Source organism: Peromyscus leucopus, chromosome 10 (genome assembly GCF_004664715.2).
Source record: "Peromyscus leucopus breed LL Stock chromosome 10, UCI_PerLeu_2.1, whole genome shotgun sequence".
Lineage (NCBI taxonomy): Eukaryota > Metazoa > Chordata > Mammalia > Rodentia > Cricetidae > Peromyscus > Peromyscus leucopus.
The window spans coordinates 5,687,672-5,714,347 of NC_051071.1; the positions used below are offsets into that span (position 1 = coordinate 5,687,672).

The 26,676-nt window shown below is 41.5% G+C and overlaps 1 protein-coding gene across 2 annotated transcripts; it reads left to right on the forward strand.

Moving 5' to 3' along the window:
* The first annotated feature begins 948 nt into the window (after positions 1-948).
* Positions 949-26,350, forward strand: Cfap36 (cilia and flagella associated protein 36). Of its 2 annotated transcripts, none has more exons than XM_028891546.2 (10): positions 949-1,236; positions 3,155-3,219; positions 4,171-4,272; positions 12,956-13,070; positions 16,822-16,909; positions 19,300-19,351; positions 21,921-22,023; positions 25,381-25,430; positions 25,580-25,729; positions 26,183-26,350. In XM_028891546.2, exons 1-10 carry the CDS (start codon positions 1,122-1,124, stop codon positions 26,282-26,284), a joined length of 942 nt encoding a protein of 313 aa, XP_028747379.1. In that variant the 5' UTR covers positions 949-1,121; the 3' UTR covers positions 26,285-26,350. The 2 variants fall into 2 exon arrangements, with proteins under 2 accessions (XP_028747379.1, XP_028747378.1); XM_028891545.2 differs by having other exon boundaries at positions 951-1,236; positions 25,291-25,430.
* The last annotated feature ends 326 nt before the right edge of the window (positions 26,351-26,676 follow it).

The window sequence follows — 26,676 nt, forward strand, 5'->3', positions numbered from 1 at the left end:
GAGGGGGAGGGAGAGTCCCTAATACCCACCCACTTGGTTCCTCCTGGGTCTTCCATCATGAGCTCCTGCCCGCAGCTTGACCTGGTCCTTTGCTGTTGACCAGCCACTCTTCTGGTTCTGGCTCCTCCTCCACTCCCTCTTTGATGAAACCCCAGATTGTATTCTCTGCTTCCTCAGCTCCTCACCACTCTCAGAGGGATATGGGAGAACGAAACTAGTCTGTTGCTATGCCGAGGCAGAGACTTCTCACTAGTAGACTGAACTGCGCTTCTCTAGACCGCAAAGGAGAGGGTGGGAGCGGGGCTCTTTCTAAGGTTCAGGAGCCAGGGCTTTTGACTGAATTTGATGTCAAGACTTACTATTTATTTATGAGACAGGCTAGCCTTGGCTGGGATTAAAGGTTTAGGCCACACCTAGTTTTAACGATTTTTGTGTGATTGGAGTCCTATGGCCTCAATGTAGGAACAGAGCGGGACCTCATGACTCTTTAAAAACTGGTTATGAAGGTCTATTTAAATGAAGATTAACTTTGTGTCCTTGCCATAAACTTAGCTATCGTCACCTAAGATCGGGGTTATCATCCTTAGAACTACACCAGGCAAACGGGCTGCAGACTTAAGCAGTAAACCTCGTGGAGCTTCGCTCAGCTTTGTATGTTCAAATCACCCTTCAGGTACATAGGCTTCCGGCCAGAGGCTCTGAAAACGCTTAGGGATGAGCTGGGATGCGGTCCCGGGGAGCTCCGCCCTCCCGAGCACTGGGAAGGCGAACGCGGACCCCAGGCTCTGCAGCCAATGCCCTCCCTCCTGCGCTCGGCCTAGCAACTGCGGGCCAATGAGCGGAGGGCTATCGTTCGCGCCGCTACCGGCGCCTTCCAGCCAATAGGAACGTCCCTGACCCCGCCCCCTCCGGGCACGTAGGCGGGGACGGCTTCACTTCCGGCCGCTGCGTAGGTTGTCATAGAGACCATTTTACGTTTACTGGTTTGTAGTGTCTAACCAGGGGGCCTGGCGACTGCCCGGGCCGCGCTGCCCGCATTCTCCGTCGGCTTCCTGCGGCCGAAAGGCCCGAGCGGGCCGGGGAGTCTGGCCTAGGCGTCCGCGTCGCCCGGTACGGGCGGGATGGCTGCGGAAGAAGAGGACGAGGTGGAATGGGTGGTGGAGAGCATCGCTGGGTTCCTGCGGGGCCCGGATTGGTCCATCCCCATCTTGGACTTTGTGGAGCAGAAATGCGAAGGTAAAAACCAGACCCTGACAAGCCGAATGTCACCCGCTGTCTCTGCCCGCCGGGGCCTAGGGTTAATTTTGTAGAAGGAATTGCATTCACCCCTTGCCGGGGTGGGATGGGAGTTCCTTTGCAGACCTGAGAGTGGGCACCGGTACCTGCCACCCACTCCCGAACCACACGTCCCGAACACATTAGACTTTAATACCATGTTGAGCCTGCCACCTCATCCCGCACGTTCCTACGTGGACTGGGTAACCAGCGTCTTCCCCAGTTATTTGGGAGAAGCGTCGTTTTTCCTCGAGCTCCTTTTGACCCCTGGGATGTCTCCCTGTGGGCTCAGTCTACGAAGTGAAAACTAATTCACTCTGGCCGTTTCATCTGCAAAGGAGGGCATGCGATTCCTCCTGCAGGACCAAAGCAGGCGATGAGAGGAAGACCTTTCTAACAAACGAGGCAGGCATACAAATGTGGAATACTTTCAGAGGATCTGCAGCGCCGCTTTCTGATCGTTTCATATCCGAGTTCATATCATAAAGACAAAATGAACTCTATTCATAGAAAAGGACCGCAAACGACGTCACACCCAATCTTTATCGTGGTTATTTACCTAGGCAATACCTGGAGGGTAGCAATATCCATCAGTCCTCTGAACGTGTGCCAGTAGGTTAGAGGGATTAGTCTTATCTGTAAAGATCAGTGCGGTAGAGCTGTGGTGAGTATAAGCTGCAGACAAACACACTTCAGTCAAGGAAATGTTTTATATACTATTCCAGGATGAGTTGGCCAGCCAGAAAAGGTAATGGGTTCCCAGGCATTCGCAGTATCTGAGTGCGTTTGGCAGAGATTCAGCTAACAGAGGGTTCTTATTCCTGAATTGTCTTGCAAGACTTCTTTCGACCCTGAGATACCATGGATCTTGTAAAGAAAGAATTTTGTTTGACCACTGAACCTTTTATTTTATTATAACTGTTAAAATACACCAGTTAAGTGTATTTGCAGGTAAGTTTAAAGGAGGTTCAAATAGCAAAGTAATTTACCTGTGTCCCTCTGAAGAATTTAAAATGCTGTTAAAAGATTGATGAAGCCTGACCTCCTTTAGGAGAGGTTATTTCACCCATTGATTTAATTTACGGACTGAATGCTGAATGGAAAGGGGCGGGGGAATGTCTTCTTTCCACAGATGTCAAGAGTGGGTGTGCCTTCATAGTAACAGCTGATGGTACTTTTTGTTTGTTTGTTTGTTTGTCTCGAGACAGGGTTTCTTTGTGTAGCTTTGGAGCCTGTCCTGGAACTCACTATGTAGACCAGGCTAGCCTCAAACTCACAGAGATCCGCCTGCCTCTGCCTCCTGAGTGCTGGAATTAAAGGCGTGTGCCACCACCGCCCGGCTGATGGTACCCTTTTACAGAGAAACAAAGCTCAGCTTGCAGACATGCTGCAGTGATGTGATTTCAGAACTGTCCGAAAAGAGTTTAAGTAGCATTTGTATTGAATGTATGTGTGCAGTGTCGTACAGAACAAGTAACGTCAGGAACACTCGGGGTAACCGTTCCCTGCGGTGCGGCTGTCAGTGTGCTGTTCTCTACTCCAGATAATCTGAAGACTAATCTAGACAGCGTTGTGATATCAACATTTCAATATTTATTGAGTTACCTTGGACCAGAAACTGGGGATAGAAATCCTATGTTTGAGAAGTTTATAGTCTAGCAAGAGAAGACACATGTGTAAACAGTAAAATATAAAGTGGCAAGTGCAAGTACATAAATGTTAAAAATAAAGGACCTGGGGAGATGGCTCCTGAGGCTGATCCCACAACCCACATGGTGGAAAGGAAAAACAGGCTTCTGCAAGTTCATTTGTAAGATGTTTATATTTGTACTTAATGAAAATATTTTTTTTACACTGTCCTATTCTCTTATAAATTTAGTTTTTGATGATGAAGAAGAAAGCAAATTGACCTATACAGAAATTCATCAGGAGTACAAAGAGCTAGTGAGTATTTTCCCATTGATTTTCGTTTTGTTTGAGATAGGGGTCTCACTATGCAACCTTGGCTGGCCTGGAACTCACTATGTAAACCATGTTGACCTTGATCTCCCAGAGATTTATGTGCCTCTGCCTCCCCAGTGCTGGGACTAAAATGGCTGGCTTTTTTTTTTTTTTTTATGATTTTAAGAGGCATTTTATAATACCTGTCTTTTTAAATGAAAAAAAAATGCTTTTTAAAATTAAATTTATTTAAAATTGTTTCTTAAGGTTCATTTACTATGGGTGTTTTGCCTGTATGCATCTGCACCATATATGTGTCTGGAGCCACAGAGGTCAAAAGAGGGGGGTTGGATTCCTTGTAACTGGAGTTACAGATGGTTGTGAACCACCATGTGGGTGCTGGTAATCGAACCTGCGTCTTCTGGATGTCAACAGATGCTCTTATCTGCCAGACCACCTGTGCAGCCTCCATTACAATTCTTGAGCATCACAGTTCATCCTGCTCCAGCAGCACTAACTGTTCTCAGGCTCATAATTCTTCTGAGCATCTTTTCAAATGATTTTGTATTTTTTCTGTTTTAGACTCTAAGTAATGATTTATTGTAGCTATGGGGATCTTTCATTTGTAAATTCAATTCTTGAGCTGTTGCCTCTAGGCAAGTGCTTGTGCTTTGCTTGCTTATAGGAGCCTCCGAGTATTTTAAAAAGGCAGTGGGTAGAGGAGCTGTACCATGCTCACCCTCGTAAGCTTGGCCTACCTCTACTGGAGGAAATTAAACTTCATGTGATTCTTGGCAAAAAAACATTTTTTGTTGTTAGTTTATTGGTGAAAGACATTACGTCCATGTCTTATATAATAGTGTTTATGTTAATTACAAAGAGCATTCTAACCAGGTGGAATGTCATTTGGATTTTTCCTATGTAAATTATTAAAGTTAAACCTTTTCTTTTTAGGTTGAAAAGCTGTTAGAAAGTTACCTTAAAGAAATTGGAATTAATGAAGATCAGTTTCAAGAAGCATGCACCTCCCCTCTCGCAAAGACACGCACATCACAGGTTTTAGCTTTTGTGTTACTCTGTTAATGTTTTCCAGGGCTTTCTTTAAATTTAGTATGTTTGATTGTGGAGGTATAAGAGTTGTGATATTAGACATCAACAAAGTAGACATTGTGTGAGGTAAAAACATTGACCTGATGTGTTCATTTTTAACCACCATAAGAAATAATGTGAACTGGTGGAATTAAAAACAAACATCCTGGTCTCAGAGTTGTTAAGATCACAGAATTTATCTGGGTATGGTTTCATTTCTGTAGGACTCTGGTAATTCTGTAGTTGCCTTTTTTCTGTTTTTAGCAAATGCAGTTTCTAGGTTTTGGGACTTCTTGTGAAACTGTTTTTGTTTATTTTTGTGTATGAGTGCTTTACCTACATGGATGTATGTATACTGTGTGCATGCCTGGTACCTATGAAGGCCAGAAGAGGCCTTGGATGCCCCTGGAAGTGGAGTTAGGGCTAGCTGTGAGCTGCCATGCGGTGCAGGAGCTGCAAGTGCTCTTAACTGCCGAGCCGTCTCTCTAGCCCTTCATGAAACTGTTTCATTGTCTCTTTAGTTCTGCACACTGGGCTGAGTGGCTAATAGGTATATTATAAACAATGCTTATTGAGAGTTCTTGTGATATGCTTTTTAAAGGTGTTTTCATTTTATTTATTTTGAGACAGGGACTTGCTGTGTAACCCAGGCCAGCCTCAAACTCAATGTAGCCTGGGTTGGTCTTGAACTTAGAAGCTTCTGTTTACCCTCCCAGGTTCTGAGATTACAAGGGTTCCACCTTCCTCAATTCCCTAACTGACGTTTTAGACATTTTATTGGTGTTACTCACTTTATCTTCTTGGTACCATTTAGCTTCCACCTATCAGTGAAGAAACTAAAGCAGAGAAATAGTACACAGCCCTCCCAGGTCTGCAGCCACATCAGTAGGAGGACAAACTTACAGTCCAGGCAGTCCGCCTGGAAGCTTTGCTTGGAGGCTCAGGAGGGGGCTGTCACTCTTATCCAAACAGAGATCTGAAAAGCTCCCTTTGCTTCCTATAGCAGGGTGGTCTTGGGGATGGCCTGTGAGGACGCTGCTGCTGCTGCTGCTGCTGCTGCTGCTCTGTTGTCAGCGTTGTGTCCTCTTGTCTTCAGGCCCTCCCGAGCACACGTGCACCTGGCTTTCTTTGTACCATTCCTTACTTCAAAATAGTAACAGCCTGTTGGGGGAAATTATTAAGGCAACTCCACGTAGTTAAAAAGGAGGTTTATTTGGGGGTAACTTACAGCCAGTAAAAGGGTTGGTTACAGAATCTGGGAGAGGTGAGGTGCAGTCCAGCTGGGTTCTCTGGAGACTCCGCTTGGTCTACCATCCAGCATCACCAGGAACCATGAGAGGCAGCACATCCAGATCTCAGGTCTTAAGGGCTCCTGTCTCAGCTCTGCCCCAGGGGCACGTCATAAGTAGGCACAGCAGTTACCAGAAACCTCATTAGGGGTAGTACTTCCAGGTCAAGGCTGGAACAGCTATCCACTACAACAGCCATCTTCCCAACACTCCACTGTCCCTTTCTTAGCCCAAAGGAATCAAAAAATGTATAACTGAAAAACCAGTCTTTGCGCATCATCTTTCAGCCAGTATTGAAAGATTCAGGACACAAAATTTGCACATTCGTATAAAAGCAGTAGTACTCCCTTTAAAGGGTTTTGTGATGCTTAAGTGATAATGTATAGCAAACATTTAGTATAATGCCTGTTGTGTGTGTTAAGTGGTCTCTGAGTAAATTGAAGCGCTTGTTAATTGGCTGTAGCTATTTTGGTGGTTGATTAGCGTTGTGCTGACAGGCCAGGGTCATGGGTTTGTTAGCATTATTCTCTAGAACAAGCTCTTAGCCACTAGCTGCTGAATGGCAACAGTGAGTCAGTGCTAGGTTGTCAGTGTGCGTGAAAGGCATCTTGAAGCACATTATTGACTGCATTATAGTAATTTCATTTTCACACATGAAAATTAGAATGTGGATTCCAGTATGCCAATCTGGGGTGCCTAAAATCCAGCTCAAGAAGCAAGAGTAGTTTAGGGGTATTTTTTGTTTCCATTGGCTTGGTATTGATTCTCTAGACTAGCTGCTGCTTTCATTGAATTGAACTGCTGAAGGAGACTTGCAGAATGCTTTTGCCTTATTTTGTCATCCTTAGGCCTGGCATTCTGATATATTAAAGCCACAAGAGTGGCAAACAGGACATCAGGTGAGGTGTTATAATAGTAAATACACACACCCACATACACACTCACACCCACACCCACCCCCCCCACAGACCAGAAAAACAATCCCTCTTAAAAATAAAAAAAGCAGCCAGGTGGTGGTGGCACACACCTTGATCCCAGCGCTTTGGAGGTAGAGGCAGATGGATCTCGTAAGTTCAGGGCCAGCCTGGTCTACAGAGTAAGTTCCAGGACAACCAGGGTTACACAGTGAAAACCCTGTCTTGAAAAAAACAAAGCCAAAAAGAAAAAGAGCATCCCTCTAGTACAGCAGTCCTCAACCTGGGAGTTGTGACCCTGTTGGGGGTCACATATCAGATTATTTACATTATGACTTATAACAGTAGCAAAATTACAGTTATGAAGTAGCAACGAAAATACTGTTATGATTGGGATCACCACAACATGAGGAACTGTGTTAAAGGTTGGTAGTGTAGGAAGGTTGAGAAGCACGGCTCTAGCAGATAGTTTTTCTTCTGAATTTGTGTATGCGCATGTGTGAGTGGAGGTCACAGACAACTTGGTGGAGTTAGCTCTCCCCTACCATGTGGGCTCCAGGGAGTAAACTCAGGCTGTCAGATTCTGTGAGAGGGCTTTTATCTAGCTCTCCTTTTAACAGCTTGCTTTTCTGCTATGTAGAACTTGTAAAACTTGTGGTTTTTATTTTGTGTGTGTGTGAGTGTGTGAGTATATATAGTTTATAACTAAGTTTAATACAGCAAAAGCCAGGGACTTCAATATAGCAAAGAATAGAAATTTGTTTTGTTTTGATGTTTTAGTTGATTTAACTTTTACTTTTGTCAGATGGAAACTGATAATTGTAGAAGCATTTCTTGTACAGCAATAATAATTTGAGAAAATTATGCTTATTTTTAGTAACTAACACTATTGAGAATATTATATAATATAGTATTTCCATTTAATTTCCCAAAGCATATATAATGATAAATACTATTATATGAATGTTAATTAAGATAAAAATAGAATATTTTAGAGCAATTTTAGGTTTACAGAAAATTGAACAGATGTTTCATTTCTTAAAATCTTATATTGAAAAGAGTTTGCAAATAGAGAAAGTTTGAGAAGATAATTTTGTTTAGTTTCTTCTCATTTCTTTTCTGTGTTGTTAATATGAATGCTACTATTTTGAAATTCAAATTCTAATTGTTCCGTTGGTACACTGCAAAACAGATAACTTTTTTCCTTATATTTTCTACAGTTGTCATCTATGAACAAAGCTTTTTGATTTAACTTTTTATTTTATGTGTAGGCGTGTGTGTTTTGCTTGAGGATGTGTGCACTTAACTCCAAGTGTACTCAGAGGCTGCGGTGTCCAGCTCCTAGAGCTGGAGTTACAGATGTTTGCAGATGTTATAGATGGATGCTGGGAACTGAGCTTGGGTCCTCTGGAAGAGCAGTAAGTGCTCTTAACTGCTGAGCCATCTCTCCAGCCCCAAGCAAAAAGAGTTTTTATTTCCTTTCCAGTTGGTAAAACAAAACAAAACAAAAAAACCCAAAACCCAAAACCCAACTTCTTCCATTAGCCAGGACTTGTATACAGTGTTTTGTGGGAATTATGAGGTGTCATCTTGGCCTCATTGCTGATCTTAGTGGGAAAGATTCTAGTTTCTTAAGTGTGACCTTAACTGAGGTCTTTATTTATCCTTGTCCCTTGAGGTAGGGGTCTTGAGTAGCCCGGGTTGATTTCAAACCCACTATGTAGCCCGGACTGGCCTTGAACTCCTTATTGTCCTGCCTGTACTTCCCAAGAGTTGGGGTCACAGGCATTTACCAATAACCCTTGTATTGGGTTGTCTTGGGTCCTGGAGAGATAGCTCAGCAGTTAAGAGCACTTACTGCTTTTGCAGAGGACCCAGGCTTGGTTCCTATCATTCACAGAGTGAGTGGCTCACAGCTGTCTGTAAATCCAGTGGCAGGGCATATGAGCTATCTTCTTGTGAGCCTCCACAGGCACTGTGTGCGTGTGATACACATGAATTTACACAGGCACACACACATACGTTTTTAAAAAAAAAATGAAAATAGATGATCTTTACAAGGGTGAGGAAATTCCTGTCCATTCCCATTTGCTGAAAAGTGTTTGTTTGTTTGTTTTTTGAGACAGGATTTCTCTGTGTAGTTCTGCCTATTTTAGAACTTGCTCTGTAGACCAGGCTGACCTTGAACTCACAGAGATCCACCCGTCTCTGCCTCACGTGCTGGGATTAAAGGTGTGCACCATGATCGCCTGGCTCATTTTTTTTTTTTTAATGTTTTTAAAATGTGAATGCTTATTAGATTTTTGTCAAAGGCTCTTTTCTATGTTTATTGATAGGGTCAAATGGTAGCCTGTAGTCTGTTGGTAGCTGATATAGTGAGTTATTTTTAAATGCTGAATTCACTTTGAATTATTGGAAAAATTTCCAGTTTGTCATGCTATGTAATTCTTTTTATACATTGTTGAACTAAGTTTGCTAAAATTCTTTTGGGCATTTTTGCATCTCTGACCTTTCTTTAGTTTTCCTTTTAAAGTCTTTGTCTGAATTTGGAATTAGGGAGTATTGGCCTCAGGAAATGAGTTAATACATATTCTCTCTGCCTCAGTACTCTAGGAGAGACTATAGAGAAGTAGTCTAATTTCTCTTTCAAATGTTAGGTAGATTTTACCTGTAAACCCATCTTGACTTTGTATTTTCTGTCTTGTACATTTATTAATTACTGATTAACCTTTTAGTAATGAATAGGCTTATCTATTCATTCCTTATTATCGCAGTGTGAGTTTTGGCAAACTGGTCATCAAGTTGGTGGGCAGAGTTGTTTGTGTGTGTCTCCATTATCTTGTCTATGTTTATAAGATCAATAAGTGACAACCCCTTTTATTTATTTTTATATCTTAACATAATGGGAAAGCATCTGACTTAAGTATGATGATAACTGATTTTTATTTAGCTTTCTTTTGTTTTCTTTTTCTTCCTTTCTTTCCCTTTCTTTCTTTCTCTCTCTCTCTCTCTCTCTCTCCTCCCTCCCTCCCTCCTCTCTCTCTCTCTCTCTCTCTCTCTCTCTTTTCTTTCTTTCTCTTATTTTCTTTCTTGTTTTTCAAGACAGGGTTTGCGCCTTTCCTGGAACTCACTCTGTAGTCCAGGCTGGCCTCGAACTCACAGAGATCTGCCTGCCTCTGCCTCCTGAGTGCTGGGATTAAAAGTGTGCACCACCTCCGCCTGGCTTGTTTTCTTGAGATAGAGTCTTGAGTAGTCGAGGCTGGCCTCAAACCCCCTAGACTGGCTTTTCTTAGCTGGGTCAACAGTTCATCAATTTTACCAAGTGTTTAAAGAACAGAACACTGGGGCAGGAGGGGTAGCTCGGCAGTTCAGAGCACAGCCTGTTCTTTCAGACCTGGATCCTGTTCCCAGCACTCCCATTAGGTGGCTCACAACCAGCTGTGGCTCCAGCTCTGGGGGATCTCACTTCTGTAGTCTTTAAGATCCCTGTACTCGCACACAGACACATAATTACAAATAATAAAAATAAAGCTTTAAAAAGGAACAGAACAATTACTTTTACATTTACTTTTCAGATCATAAAATTTTACTTAATTCATTTAATACTCTGTGAGACAGTTGTTACTATATTTGGTTTATTCAGAAGCAAAAGTGGTTTTTAAAATTTGTATTTTGTGTATGTCTGTGTACCTTGTGTGTGGAGACTGCAGACGTCAGAAGAGGGTGTTGATCCACTGGAACTGGACTTAGAGACGGTTGTGAGCCATTAGGTGGCTGTTTGGGATTGAATCTGGGTCCTCTTGACTGCTGAGCCATTCCTCTAAGCCCAGAGAATACATCAGAACATATTTAAAATAAGAATGTTTTATGTAATCGGTAGTCTTATTATTTAATTGGTAGTTTTTTCTAAGTGACACATTAAAAAAAATGGCCTATTTTACTAATCTCTAGAATCTTAGACTCCATGAAGTATTATAGAAATGTTACAGTTATTTTTGTTGGTGCTGAGGATTCAATACTATCCAGGGCCACAGGGCTACTGGTGCCTATAGTTGTATTGGAGGTAGGCTTTTGATATCAAGACTCTTTTCCTTCTCTAATATGCCAATGTTTCTGAAACCTTAATGTTTTAAGAATCTGTGGAGGTATGTGGACACTCATCCTGTAAAGATTGTAATTTTTTATATCTGAAACAGAGCTCAAGAATATGCTTATTAAGAGTCTTGAAGAAACGTCGTACCAGTCAAACAATTTTTCTTTTTTTAAAAATAAAGAGTGGGATCACACACGCCCCCCCACTCACATACCAGCACACTTCCCCACATCTCCCACACCTCCGCCTAGCATTCCGCAAGCATCCGCTGACAGATCCTGTTACTGCTACGAAGCGTCACTACATGATCTACGCACATGCGTAGTACTGACTGCCACGCCCCACCGTTTAAACGGCACCAACCTGCTCTCCCCCCCCCCACTCACGTCCTCCCACACCTGCACTTAATCTATTAATAAACTCTTATAAGCGGAAAAAAAAAAAAAAAAAAAAAAAAAAAAAAAAAAAATTTTTCTGGATTATTAAGGGGTCAAAGATCACAACTACAAGTTCAATCTCCAACTTGCTGCTAGAAAAACTGTTTGACAAATAGCAGTGCCCATAGTTGGGTATTGTGGCTCATACCTGTAATTCCAATACTCTGTCTCAGGAGGTTACAATTGAGTTTGAGGCCAATAGGCTACAGAGTGAACCCTGTCTCAAAAAGCCAAAAATAAAACAGAATAGCAATGTCATTTTAAAGGTTTGCTGGTGAGGATAAAGTACTTAGTGTCATTAATAGGCCAGGAAGCCCCATGACTTATTATGTGGTGGAATAACCCCAAAGGATTCAGAAAGGAGCTGCCCATTTGAAAGGTTTCAGTACAAAGCTAATGTTTTCCATTTCCCTGGACCCCAGACAGAATTTAAGGAAGTACTGTACCTTTTTCTTTATAGCACACTCCTTGTAGATGTCACTGAGAACTGTTCTTGCCTTTTCTTTTGATCTGCTGTACATCTAGAGTATGAGCTGGTTGCTGGGGGAGGGGCTCATCCCTTTCAAGTAGAATTTTTTGGTGAAGGCTCTGGTCAAGATGTTCTTGGTAAGAATATTGCCATTGCCTTCTAGTAAACAGCACACTCTTGGTTACCTCTGCATGGTGTTGTGTGGCCAGCTTTTCCATTCATCTTAGGTAGAGCTGGAAATTAAATTCTGATAAGACCTGAGTGTTTCCTTTGGGTTTCCATGCATTTCAAATCTTATTCTGCTTATTAATTGGAAATTGGTTTGTTCTTGGCTATATGTAACATTACTAATAGTTAGTGAAATAGTTATGTTAATAGTAGATACCTTTATTATGTTAAACATTTATTTATTTTTATTTTAGGAATAAGGGTGTTTTGCCTGTATGTCTGTCTGTGTACCACATGTGTGCCTGGTGCCCTCAGAGGCCAGAAGAGGTTATCAGATCCCCTGAGACTGGGGTTGCAGAGATAGTTGTGAGCCACCATGTGGGTGCTGGGAATTGAATGTGGGTCCTTTGCAAGGACAGTGCTCCGAACATCTGAGCCACTGCTCCAGTCCCACTTCAGTCTTCTTTTATTATACTTTTAGGTTTTGACTTTTCATAATTCCAACCATCTCTAATATGTAATTTTTTACCTGTAAGACTCCATTTTTTTTTTGTTAGTTTATCTTGGTAATTTTTTTTTTTTTTTTAATTTTTAATTTTTTTCTTTTGAGACAAGGTTTCTCTGTGTAGCCCTGGCTGTCCTGGAACTCACACTGTAGACCTGACAGGCCTTGAACTCATAGAGATCTGTTACCTCTGCCTCCTGGATCCTGGGACTAAAGGCGTACGCCACTACCACCTGGCTTAACTTGGTACTTTCATTAAGGGACAATTTTACAGTTCTTGAATAATTATTAAACCCGAAATAAATTTCAGGAGATAGGATGTAAACCAGATAGGTACCATTTGCACTGAAAACAAGCCCAGATCCTGAGGTGATAACTTTAGAAAAACAAGCCAGACTGCTGTGTTGTTTCCCACCTAACCCCGGCTGGGAGAGGAGGCAGCCCTGTCTGACCCCTGGGGGACTAGGGTCGAGTGAATTAGCTCTGAGAACCCTGTTTTAAAGGCTTTAAAAAAATCTTGGCAGGGTATAGCTACACACCCTGCAAACCAATACTTGGGAGGCTAAGGTGGGAGAATTAGGAGTTTGAGGCCAGCTGGGGCTATGTAGTGAAACCCCGCTGTTTTTTATCTTAAGATTGTCCACTTGAGGCATCTAACCATGGTACTGATGCAGCATGAATTAATGTGCTGCTTTCAGTGGGAATGGTGATTTGAATGAGGGGCAAATAGTTTCAATCTCGAGTCTTCATTTAACCTGCGGACTTCCTCCCACAGGCCATTTTGCAGCCCGTGTTGGCAGCAGAGGATTTTACTATCTTTAAAGCAATGATGGTCCAGAAGAACATTGAGATGCAGCTTCAAGCCATCCGAATAATCCAGGAGAGGAATGGTAAAGCGCTGACGTTAGCAATCTGAGTACCAACTGCAGGGTTTGGTTTTTGTTTTTTTTTTTTAATTATTCTAACCATCTTAAATGTAATTACCTTTTCTGCATTATTTCACATTTGAAAGTCTTTGGCTAGTGTAAGAGATTTAAGGATGTAAGTTTAGTAATTTGGCATGTGACATTTCTACGGAAGAAAACAAGAATTTAACGATGCTTTAATTTTTTGAGGCCTGCTTTTCTGTCAGGCCATGTGTTAGTTTAGTGTTTTGAGTGGCTATGGTTACTGTTGAGGACAGGGAACTACTCCTCTGGCTTGTCACAACTAAGACCTTAGAAGGAAATGTTTTTCAGACTCCGGATGCACTGGAGTCAACTGGCAGGCTCCAGTTTATGCCCTAGTGGGTCTTTGACAGGTTCCCAGCTGTTGCTGGAGCTGCTGGTCTTGGGCCACAAGGACCAGTACTTGACTAATCTGGCAGCCAGATTTGCCATTTGGTTGTTTCTGGAAGGTGTGGGAGCAGCATTTCATTTGTGCTGTTAACCCTTAAGGGTGTGGCATGTGCAATAAACAGGGCTTGTGTTTATGTTGAGGGGAGGCGCAGGGGAGGCGCATGTGTGCCATGTGCACATGTGGTGGTCAGAGGATGGTCAGCTTTTCAGGAGTGGGTCCTAGGAATCAAACATCAGGATTGGCGGCAAGCTCCTTTACCCACTGAGCCATCCTGCCAGCCCCAACATGTAGCGCTTCTGTTGCTCTCAGACTACTATCAGAATGCTGTAGATCTCATTGGCTGTGTGAGCTGAGCCTTGCTCTTTAAACAGCCACTGGCTTAGCCGTGCTTCAGAGTTGAGCTGTGTTTTACAGCGGGTCATAGAGTTGTCTGTGGTAAGATAGAAAACCACCCTGACCCTGAAGAGGACAACACAATGGGACAACACAAAGTAGATAACATTGGAAGAGCTTCTTTTTTGTTGTTTTACTGCTGTGCTTTATTCTGGAAAGTCTTCTCGAATTCTTGAAACTAGCTTTAATCTGGTCTGTGGGATAGATATTGCTTTGTGTTTGTAAAACTTGTTTTGAGAGGATAAGGCTTGATAAAAGAAATAGTGAACTTGACCAGTGGACTCTAGTTTTTCAGTTTATATATATATACACACACACACTTCCGCAGCTTGTATATAAGCTGTATGCTTCAGATTGCCAATAATAGAATACCCCAATGAAAATGACATAAGCAGTTAGACATTACAGTCTCTGTTTTATTAGTTAGGTTACAGTGGCTGTGAGGAAACACCATGACCAAAGCAACATGGGGAGGAAGGGTTTATTTGGCTCACACTTCTGTGTCATAGTCCATCACTGAAGGAAGTCAGGACAGGAACTCGAGCAGGGCAGGAACCTAGCGGCAGGAGCTGATGCAGAGGCCCTGGAGTAATACGCTTACTGACTTGCTCCCCATGGCTTGCTCAGCCTGTTTTCTAGAACCCAGCCCAGGGATGGCACCACCCACAATGAGCTGGGCCCTCCTCTATCAATCACTAATTAAGAAAATGCCCTACAGCTGGACCTTATGGAGGCATTGTCTCAACTGAGGTTCCTTCCTTTCAGATAACTCGAGCTTGTGTCAAGTTGATGTAAAACTATTGAGCAGTCTTCCCGAGGGAGACAGGCCAGAATTGGTTACCCTAGTGGCTTGGTGATGTCTTCAAGGCCACTGACACTTGCCATTTTTATTTCTGTCATTCCTGCCTCTTTTTTTCTGCTTCCAGTGAAGACTCAGTGTTTTGTGAGGAAAGGAATGTTTCCTTCTGTGTGATTTTCTTTTTGTTAGCAAGATAACATTTTGTGCAAACCCTCCAAGAGCCTTCCACTCAGGCCTTTCTTAAACTGTCTAGAAGGGAATGAGACCATTGTGATAGCTTGACTCAATCAAGTACCACTCTGCTGAGGGGAGGGAGCATCTGACCTTGATGTGATGCTGCGGATGACTGCACAGAGCTTTGATTTACTGGAGAAGAGAGGAGTGACATAGGATAGTGACTGCTGTCAGTCCACAGCACAGGGCAGTTTGCCCTTTGAAACTTTTAGTGCGGTCTTTAATTATGAACTTACATTGTGCTCTAAACAAGATGTTTGGAAATTTCCTCCCCCCCCTTTTGTTTTCCGAGACAGGATTTCTCTGTAACCCTGGCTGTCCTGGAACTTGCTCTGTAGACCAGGCTGGCATCGAACTCAAGAGATCCACCTGCCTCTGCCTCCTGAGTGCTGGTATGCACCACCACTGGTGAATTTTATTTCTTGTAAGAAAAATTCAAAGGCTTTCTTATTCTTGTTTGTATCTGATCAAATAATTTGGAGAAAGTGCATTTTGATGATTTGAAAGAATTTCATACTGTTGCGTTGTTCTTGCTTTTAATTCTCCTTAGAAAAGTTGCTAGGAGAATGATTTGATATCTTCTGACTGAGCAAAATTACACTTCAGATGATGTGTTTACAGGTCTAACTCTTCTCGTGGGTGCATTCATCTTCCTGCTCTTTCTTTACAAATAACTACAATTAACTCAACAGAATGTTTAGCCCAAAATGTTTAGCATCAAGGGAATTCGAATAATAAAACTACTTTAAAGAGCATTTGAATAAAGAAATGGAAGGTGAAATAAAGGTGCATTCTGCTAGTGCTATAGAATATAGACATGAATACAGAGCACTCATCACCAACCTCCCTTGTCAGGGAGGTATAAGTAAATTATTTTTGGTTGTGAGCCTAGCCTTTAACGGCTGAGCTATCTCTCCAGCCCTTGTATAAGTAAATTAAACCAACAGTTAAATTTCTTCCTGTGAATTTGTGTTGGGGGAAGTGAGGGGTGGAAATTGGCACAATCATGATTTAAAGCTATTGCCAGTATCTGAAAAGATGCATCAAGAGCAGAGATAGTGTTATTGGTCTTCATATTATTGGTCTTCATACCCCACTGTTCAGCACATGCTATCATTGACATAGTAACAGGCCCTTTCACTATATTGTAGTTCAAATAGAGACCTTTAACAAAACACCATTTTGTTTTGTAAACTTTCCCACTTATAGTTCACCTTTAAAAGCATTTCATTAACCCTGGCTAAGTGAGATCAGTAGTAGATAATGAGAGAAGACTGTAACATCTATTATTTTTATTGTGATAGTTTCTTTCAAGTTTTGTTCTAAATTGTTTAATTAAGTAATTGTGTGACAGACATATAGTAATAGATAGATATATAAATAGATAGGACATGAGTGACATGATGTGCATGTGGATGTCAAGGACAACCTGTAGAGTTCCCTTCCTACTATGTGGATCCCTGGACTCAAACTCAGGTCATCAGGCAGGGTGCAAGGGCCTTCACCTGCATAGCCATGGCTCCGGCTCCATCACTCCAGCTTTTCTTTTCTTTTTGGTGCTGAGACTTGAGCCCAGGGCTCGTGCATGCTAGTTACAGGTCCTACTACCGAGCTTCACATTGTCCCACTCATTGCTATTTTAGATAGTCAATACAAGTTATTACTGTGAAATGCTTCTAGCTAAAATTGTGACTGGTTTTTATGGGGCTTAGTCCCTAAAATGTGAGAAAGTTAAACAGAAGATAATTAAAAAGATAAGACTTGAAAAAAAATTTAAGTCATAAGTTGTAAACTGATTTATACCTGATGAACCAGAACAGTGAGAAGTGTTTTCAGTTGAGTTGATGGTCTTCCATGTGGTGTTTGGTTTTGAACAGGTGTGTTACCCGACTGCTTAACTGATGGCGCCGATGTAGTCAGTGATCTTGAACAGGAAGAGATGAAAATCCTGAGGGAGGTCCTCAGGTGAGCTGCTTCAACTGCTTTTGAATAAATGTTAGTAGTGTTGTATGTGATCTGAATGGATATAAACTTTTCACTAGAAAATATGACCGACTAGCAGGACTAACAAAATTATTTTTTATTTTTTTAGCTATGTATACACAGCTAAAGTATCCCTGATCCAAATGCTTAAGACCCAAGTGTCTCAGATTTTGGAATACTTGCACAGATCACAGATAGGCTGAGCATCCCTAATCAGAAAACCTGAAATCCAAACATTACCAAATTTAACACTTTTTGAGCATTCTGTTGATGTGCTTTGCAAAGCTATTTATTTTAGAGCAGTTTGGATTTTCATGTTAGATGACCAATTTGTATTATACTTAATTGTAGAAAAATATTTTCATATCACTTATACTGGATCAGTTCAATTGAGAGGATTTCCCTACCCTCACCCCACGCGTCCTTTATCATAGGATGAAGGAACTAGCCACCAATGGAAAAAAGCTGCAATAGACTCCACAGATTAGGGAAGGGAAGAGTGTGTCCTGAACTGAGCAGAGTTCTCCCTGTCTGCTGTGTCTCGATATTAGAGGAGTGACAGGTAACCTACAAGGGAGGAGAGTAGGAGGTATTGATCTCAGATAAGTATCTTGCCAATCACTTCTTCTCATCTCAACCAGATGCTTGGCATGAGGTGTGCCACCCTTTAACCAAAAAAAGGTTAGCTATTATTTCCCCTGAAGCCATTACCCCTGGTTCCTGTGGGAGCTTTGGAAGGGAGGAGTCATAGTAGCATGTACTTTTTAATCTGTGAGAATGTGCTTGACTTAGAGGAAAAGGAAGTCTGTAGTCACTGTTTAGAAAGATGGACCTAGTGGGAAACTATGACAGGAGTCCAAGGCTTAGTGCCTAATTTTAGGGGATGTGGGTGGTTGTAGAGACTGAAGCAGAAGTGTAGGTGGTGGACACAGCCCTTTACTGCCAGATCCTGCCCTGTGGCAGGGGCATATGTGTGCAAAGGGAAGGGTATTTGTGTCGAGGACTGGTAATTTGGACTGGTTGCCCTGGAACTGTCCAGAAGTGTCTCCTGCAACCTTTCTTCTTCCCTTACTGTGGCTAGTTCCTAACTCTTCTCAGCGTGGTTAAGGCTCTTCCCACTGGGGCTGACAGAGCACAAACCATTTTTGGTACTTTTAGATTTTTAGTTTTTAAAGCTTAGCTATGGGCATGTAAGATAGTTGGCCTCAGCTGTTTCCTTGTCAGAGTGCCTCTGAACTGCTTAAAGAGATTGATGGGCAGCAGGACAACTTGATCGGGACAGCTCAGACACCACTGGACAGGCCAGAATGAGGGACAGTCCTGTCAGGAAGGAGGTAACATTTCCATGTAATCGGAAGATTTCCTGTATCCCAGCCTGCTGGCAGTTGGGACAAATCTCTCCCACTCACATCCCCCAAGTAAACACACAGAGGCTTATATTAATTAAAACTGCTCAGTCATTAGCTCAGGCTAACTACTGACTAGCTCTTACACTTAAACTCAGCCCATTTCTGTTAATCTATATGTCACCACGTGTTCCATGGCTTTACCTGTATGCCATTACATGGTGCTCCCTAGACAGCAGGCTGGCGTCTCCTGACTAAGCCTTCCTCTTCCCAGAATTCTCCTTTTCTGCTTATCCCACCTATACTTCCTGCCTGGCTACTGGCCAATCAGCATTTTATTAAGCCAGTGTACAAAAGCAGTATTCCACAGCATTTCAAAGAGATTCAAAGTTTGTTTTTGTTTTTGAAACAGCATCTTCTATAGTTCAGGCTTGCCTTGAATTCATTATGTAGCTGAGGATGACCTTAAATTCCTGAACCTCCTGCCTCTACCTTCCAAGTATTGGATTTATAAGCATCTGCCTACCACTCCTGGCCAGAATGAGTCTTTCCTGTGGAGTTTGCCATTAAAATGTGGGTTTAGATCACTCATTTGTATGCTAACTTAAAAAAAAAAAAAAAGGTTTAGGATTTCAAATCTGTTGATTGTTGTTCAACTAGGGTTCATTAGGTAAATCCATATAGTCTATTAATAGCTCTATTTTGCTGTGTTAGAGGTGACTGTAGAGCAGGTTTGTAGAGATGATTGTTCTACATCTCTGTGGTGAAACGTCTTGTCCAGACTATAATAATGTCAGGGTAACATGCTGCATATTTGTTCTTTGATGATGAAGAAATTTACTCTTCAGTTGGGTGGGTGGTGTACACCTTTAATCCCAGTGCTTGGGAGGCAGAGGGTTGATCTCTGTGAGTTGGAGGCCAGCCTGGTCTACAGAGTGAGTTCCAGGACAGCCAGGGATACATAATGAGACCCTGTCTCAAAAAATAAAACAAAACAGATTTATTTTTAACTTTCTTGTATTTCAGAAAATCAAAAGAAGAATATGACCAGGAGGAAGAAAGGAAACGAAAAAAGCAGGTGCTTGCAGGACGTAAATGCAGCAGAAGTATACCCTATTGGCATCGCCCCGTTCTTGCTGAGTTTACACTTGTCTTTTACTGTTAACTTTTAAGTTTCTATAGAACTCCTCAGAGTAGTCATATCCTCTTAGCAAGTCAAAGTATTTATATTTTACTTTTTATCCTTTTTTAAAAGATGGAAAATACCTTTTCCTTTTAGTTGGAACAGGTACTGGATGTGCCTTGTGAGAATGTATGCGTGTTTGTTTGTGTGTGTGTGTGTGTGTGTGTGTGTGTGTGTGTGTGTGTGTACATGTGCGCAGGTCCAAGGTTAGTGTCAGGTGGCCCCTCAATTTCTCCACATTGTATAGAGGCAGGGTCTCTTGCTGAATCCAGATTCTGTTGTTTTGGCTAGTCTGGCTGCTTAGCCAGTTTGCTCAGGGAATACCATCTCCATCTTGTGTGCAGGTATCAAAGGTTAGCTGCCATGCTCACTGGCTTTTATGTGTGCTGTTCTAGGGATCTGAGCACTCCGGTCCTCATGTCATGGGCAGTAACTACCAACTGGGCCATCTTCCCATCCTCCCCTTTTTAACAATTCCTTGTTTTTATCTGACAGTTTCATCCATGTATATAATGTATTTTGACTGTATTCACCCCATGGCCTCTTCCTCCCGCTTTCGTGCCTGTTTTATAACCCACTGAGTTTAATTAGGGTTGTTTACATGAGCATTGGTGTGGGGCTATTTTCTGAATCATGGCTCCTTATCTCTACACCACCGGGAAAAGAGAAATGACACTTAGCAGTCATTCACTGTCGGTAGCTCCTCAGCTCGGGCTGGGGCCTCCCGAGTCCCTCCCTCCTGCATGCTGGAATAGTGATTTGATTTTGTGCAAGACTTGACACAGCTGCGGGAGTTCAGGGTGCAGCAGCCATGCTCTGTCCAGACGGGCTCCACAGCACTCCTCCCACCTCGGGCTCTTACATTCTTTCTGCCCCTCTTCCTTCCAGGAGGTCCTTTGAGCCTTGGGTGGGGTTGCAGTGTGGGTACAGATGTCACTTATCCAGTTACACCCCTCTACATTAACACTGCCCATTGCAGAAAGAACCCCAGTGCACACACCATTAATCTCAATACTTGGGAGTCAAATGCCTTTAATCCCAGCACTAAAAAGGAAGTGATATGGTTGGCGGAGAAAGGTATATAAGGCGTGAGGAGACAGGAACTAAAGCTTTTCAGCTGAGGAATGACTTTCGCCTAGAAAGGCTTTTCAGGCTGAGTCCTAGAGGTAAGACGTGGCAGTGGCCTTTTCTTCGTCTTTGCTATCTTCCAGCATTTACTCCAATATCTGGCACCGGGATTTTTTATTAAAAGACCATTAGAATTGTGTTACAGTCTTTATTACTGCTCTATTGCTGCAAGGAGGCACCATGAACCAGGCAACTTATAAAAGAGCATTTAATTGGGACCTTGTTTACCGTTTCAGAGTCATAACTATCATGGAGGGGAGCATGGCAGCAGGCAGGCAGATTGGCATAGGGCTGGAGCAGTAGCTGAGCTTATATTTTATCCCGAGGCATCAGGCAGAAGCCTCAACGTCCCTCCCCTGCCCAGTGACACACCTCCATAACAAGGCCACACCTCCTGATTCTTCCTACACAGTTCACCACCTGGGAACCAAGCATGCAGACAGGAGCCCATTGGGGGCCATTCTCATCGAGACCACCACAAAGCTCCTTGGACTGTTCAGAGTTCTTTCTCATTCATCTATGCTCACTTTACCAAATAAATAAATCCCTCAGTTTTCAGTATTCAAAGAAAAGAGAAGAATTTTACTTTCCTTGTTTTTTTGACCCCTTTATTATGTTGAAATAGCAATTGTGGCTTTCAGCATAGTTCTTTCTACATCCTAAATCCCACTGCATTGGTTATCATTAGTACTGCATTATTTGAAACAGAATATTACTTGGCTCAAAAAATAGGAGGTATAGGAACTGGAGAGATGGCTCAGCAGTTAAGAGTACTTGCTGTTCTTCCAGAGGACCCAGGGTCAGTTCCCAGCACCCACACAGTGTCTCACAGCTGTCCGAATCTCCAGTTCCAGGGGTTACGATGCCCTCTCCCAATCTCTGTGGGCACTAGGCACGCATGCAGTGTACATACATACATGCAGGCAAAATACACATCAAAATAAGTAAAATAATAATAATAATAATAATAGTAATAATGAAGTAGGAGCTAGCTGGGCATGGTGGCACACACCTTTAATCTCAGCATTTGGGAGGCAGAGGCAGGAGGTTCTCTGTGAGTTCAAGGTTAGCCTGGTTTACAGAGTGAGTTCCAGGACAGCCAGGGCTTTTACACAGAGAAACCCTGTCTTGAAAAATCAAAAAATAAAAAAAAATAAAGAAAAAAAATAGGAGCTATAAAATGTTATTAACATGTTTAAAATTCTGGGAAAACCTGTTCATTATCTAGTTGAGTGCATAGTAATGTTTTAAATAACATCTTTGGATCCCTTAACTATTGATTGGTCAACATTAATTTTTTTTTCCCTTTTTTAAATTGTGTTATGGAATCCTGAAGTCATCAGAGGCTAAAATGGAAGAACCACCAGTGTATTCTACTGAAGCTGCAAAGCTGAGTAATTCCCAAGGAGATGGTGAACATTTTGTACAGCCACCCTCAGGTAAGCTTGAGGTGTACTGCACTTTAATGCATAAACCTTGAGAGTATGTTTACTCCAGAACACATTTAATCCTCAAAAGCATTGGAACACTGAGTGACTTTGGAACTTAAAAATTCTTTCCAAGTTTGGTTTGTTTGCAGGTAGAAATAAATACTCTGCTGAAAGTGAATGTCATTTCCACATTTCTAAGTGAAGTCTGGAACTCAGAGAGTAACAAACAGTCTTTTTGAGGGAGTTTCCAGCCTTTGTACAATTTCAGTAGCATATAGTAACATTTGCATTTGTGAGCTGGAAGCTCCAGGGTTACTCCAGGGTTAATATTGAAAATTACTTTAAAAAATTACCTTAAGTTAAAACTAGAAAATAAGGAACAGCCAATTTCTCTAGATGTTTAGTTATTATGTCCTTAAAGGAAATGCTAGCAGATGAATTTGTTCAGTATGTGTCACATCCACCTTGAATAGTTTCTTATACTGTATAGGAGAACAGGTAACTGCAACAGAAATTGAATCATGATCGTGATTTCATTTTATTTTTTCACAGGTTTCTATGGTTTTAAATATCTTTTTCAATTGAAAAGATAAAGAATGTGAGGTAGACATCATGTTCCTTATCTTTCATTTTTTTTTCCAAATAATAAATTCAAGAAAGTAACTTCAAAAGTGTTCTGAGCTCCTAAGTAGTGAAATGTGCCTCCTGACTCTAGTATAGCAAAATAGTAAAAAAAAAAAAAAAAAAAAAAAAAATACTCTTTTCTTCTATACTGGCTGGCCTTGACTCAGAGATCCACTGCTTCAGCCTGCTGAGTGCTGGGGTTACAGGCAGGAGGGGGCTTTAATCTGGCTTTTTGAGTTGTAGACATTTGTCCAATTGTCAAAGTTCCCCTTTTTCTTAGTTTATTTACAGTACTCATTGGTTTTGAAGAAACTGAGATCTTGGTTAAAACTGGTCAGGGATATAGAACAGAAACACATTTATAAAGTTCCCTTCTGTGCTTTTATTATATCTGATCATTTTTTCTCATTTAGTTCCTAAGTTGAAATGAGTTCATATGAACCATATATACAAGGTTTCCTGTGTTTAATGTGTGACCCAGATTTAATTTTGGGTTTCTGCACACTCCCATATATTGTTTAGAGCTTGTGTCTGATGTGGTTTGAATATCGCTTGGTAGACCTAAGTGAAAACCTCAGGTGGGCAGTAACACATATCTTTACCCTGTACTCAGGAGGTGGTGGCAAAGTCACCCTTGGCCATAGGAGAGCTTATGACCAGTCTGTGTCACATGACACCCTGTTTCAAAACATAAAACAAGCTGGTGTGGTGCACTTCTTTAATCCCAGCACTCTCCAGGTAGAGGGGGGCCAGTCTCTGAGAGTTTGAGGCTAGTGGGGTCTACGTAGTGAGTTCTAGGCCAGACAGTACATAGTGAGATCCTGTCTCTAAATAAATAAAAATAACAAAAGACAAAATTGCATCACAGACCACAAAATACAGTTTACCATCAATAGCAAGACAAGTAGATAATTTCAAAAGTAATGTTTTTTAATTTCTCAGGGCTTTTTAAAATTGGGGTGTCTGATTTTTGGGATCACTTCATGTAGAATGATGGGACCCTAGTCTTACTTCTAAAAGAATCAAGGTGTTTGGTTTTTATCTTTTGCCCTTTTGTTCCCGTCTTCTCTTGGTTCCTACTAAAATAGTAGCATCTGTTCTCTGTTGGAGTTGCCAGAGATGGGGTTGATGTTTCATCAGGCTTTCTAATCCTTTCTTTAAGAATCAGGGAAGCTAAAGGTGTTTTGGCTTTACGTACTTTCCTCTTTGAAGCTTGGGAGAGTGTGTGTCCATATCTAACACATTCAAAGCTGAGTAAGTGCATGAGTTGAATAGAGATGCTTACGTGTGTGAGCTCCTTCCTTCTCCAGTTCTGTGGCTCCATGTTTGAGGTGCCAAGACTACTTTAGTAAAATAATCTCTAGTAAGAATGGCTGTTCTAATATAACCTGAAGATTAGCAACAACTTGTTTTACCTCCTAGGTTCTGTGGCCTCTGCCTAGACTGTTTGGAAGTGCTGCTCTAGCTTGTCTTTTCATGGAGGCCTGCAAAGGGTTTCCTCTAGCCTTCCTGGCAGTGAACTTAGGCTACTGTGTGTTACACCAGTGATCCTTTTCTGGTTATACACACCTGGCAGGATTATTAATCCTTTGAGATGTGTACCATGGTCTTCCATTTTACTTCTATCATTTTAATGTATGTCTTTCCATGTCTCACTGTTTTCATAGCCCATGTACTTAAATTAAAAACGTTTTTATCTTTTATTTTTTGTTGTGCATGTATGGCCTATATATGTCTGTGTGTATATATGTGAATACTCATGTGGATGAGCATTAGAGGTCAGAGGTTGAGAGGTCAAGTGTCTTCCTCTGTTGCTCTCCACTTTATTGTTTGAGATAGGGTCTCTTCATTGATTCTAGAACTGATTGCCGAGGCTGACTGGCCAGCAATCCTCTGAGATCCATTTGTCTCTGGGGTTGATGTCCTCTGCCAAGATTAACTTTTTAAATGAGTGTGTGTGGGGGGGGATTCAAAATAGGGTTCTCATTCTCTCACACCTCTTTTCCCACGGAACCATCTCCTAAACCCCACCCCCTCAAAAATGATGATTTACTTGTGTGTGGATATATACACAAGAGACTAAGAGGCTGAGAGACCTGTGTATGTATATACATGCCACTGTGTACTTATGTGCATGTAGTCAAGAACAGCTTGCAGGAGTTAGTTCTGTCCTTCCTCCATGCGTGTCCTGGGATCAAAATCATATATGTCATCATACTTGGTGGCCAGAGATTTAACTTTTGAGTTATCTTGTTAGGCTTCAAAAAAAAATTACCTAATTTTCTTATAGAAAATAGACTACAGAAGCAATTAGAATGTTAATCATACCTTATGGCACAGTTATTGAAGTACTGAATGCTTATATTACATGTGCTTCTAAGTTTCTCTTTACTTTAGAAATGGTTACATTTTCTTAGTGATTGGTAGCTATTTTCAGTATGTAATCGAAAACAAGTCATTGTTGTTGACAACTAATGTTGTAAGACAGAAAATCAGTTTTGTTAAGTGTACAGTCACATGCTTAGAAGCAAGTTTGGAAACCAAAGATGTTGTGAGGTATTTATGTGATGTTTCAATTAAGAAGTGTCTATGTTTTCCATGATAGTGTGGTTCTTTAAGTTATAATATCTTAATTGGTCTATTTACTGCCAGAAGTTAAAGTGCATTTTGCTAATCAGTCAGTACAACCCTTGGCAAGAAAGATGGAGCTGTTGCCTGAAACTTCCTCCCTCCCACAAAAAGGTCTGAAGATTCCTGGTTTAGAACATTCGAGCATGGAAGGACCAATAGCAGTAAGTAAAAGCTAACTTACTATAAGCAAGGCCATACAGAGCTATACACTTGTCTTTGTTAGATCTTGGAACTTAAAACTGATCCAGTAGATGTCTTTGCCACTTGTGTGGACTTGAATACAGACAGTTCTTTCTCTTATCTGAACCAGAATTTGTCAGCACTCGGAACAGAAGAGTTACGGCAACGAGAACATTATCTCAAGCAGAAGAGAGATAAGCTGATGTCCATGAGAAAGGACATGAGAGCAAAACAGATCCAGAATACTGACCAAAAAGGAAAACCTACCAGGGAGGTGGAGGTATGGCTAGCCTTAAGGTGTTGATTGTGCAGTCCAGGGGAAGAGATTTTAGTTTGTGCAACAAAGTCTCCAATGAATTTTGTTGGTTGACCCACTCAAATTAACCATCTGCTAGTGTGACAACTGCTAAATCTCTCAGGAGAGTTTAGATGAGAATTCTGTGAGGTAGAAATAATCATTTCATTATACATTTTTGTTGACTTCCCATGCTGAGTTCCTTAGGGTCAGTGGTCTGTCTTACTTTAGCCATTTCAAATGTTTGCAATGTTCTGTCCATACCCCATGCTTCCCAGTGCTTCTCCAAGAAGAGAGCTAAGAAACTTGGTCGTTGATTTTTAAGTTTTACTGAAAATGCCCTTAATTCTTGTTCTTTTGAAGCATGTTAAGAATTTTAGACATATGAAGCTAATTTTTAATTGTAGCCAATTTTTTTTTGTTTTTTTTTTTTTAAAGGAAATGACAGAGAAGCCAGAAATGACAGCAGAGGAGAAACAAACATTACTAAAGAGGCGATTGCTTGCAGAGAAACTTAAAGAAGAAGTTATTAATAAGTAATATGAAGAGTTAGCGAAACAGAAGTCCAAGTTTTCTTAAAAATAAATTATTTAATCCTTAAACAAAGACTGTTAGTTTTAAGCAAATACCTGCTTTTCTAAATGCAGCTATAAGCTCATTATTATTATTTTAAACAGGTAAAGGGTAAGAGGGAAGGCAGTTTAACAGAAATTTCTGCATAGAGCCAGGTTATGGTGGTGTGTGCCTATAATCCTAGCACCCAGGACGCTGAACAGAAGAGTCAGGAGTTCAAGGTCATTCTCAGTAACAAACTGGAGGCCAGCCTAGGTTACATGAACCTATCCTAACCAAAATAAACAAATAAACAAATAAAAAGAATTTGAATGTTTTCTCTTCAAAAGGGGCTACAGAAAGAAATTAGTTGATAGTGC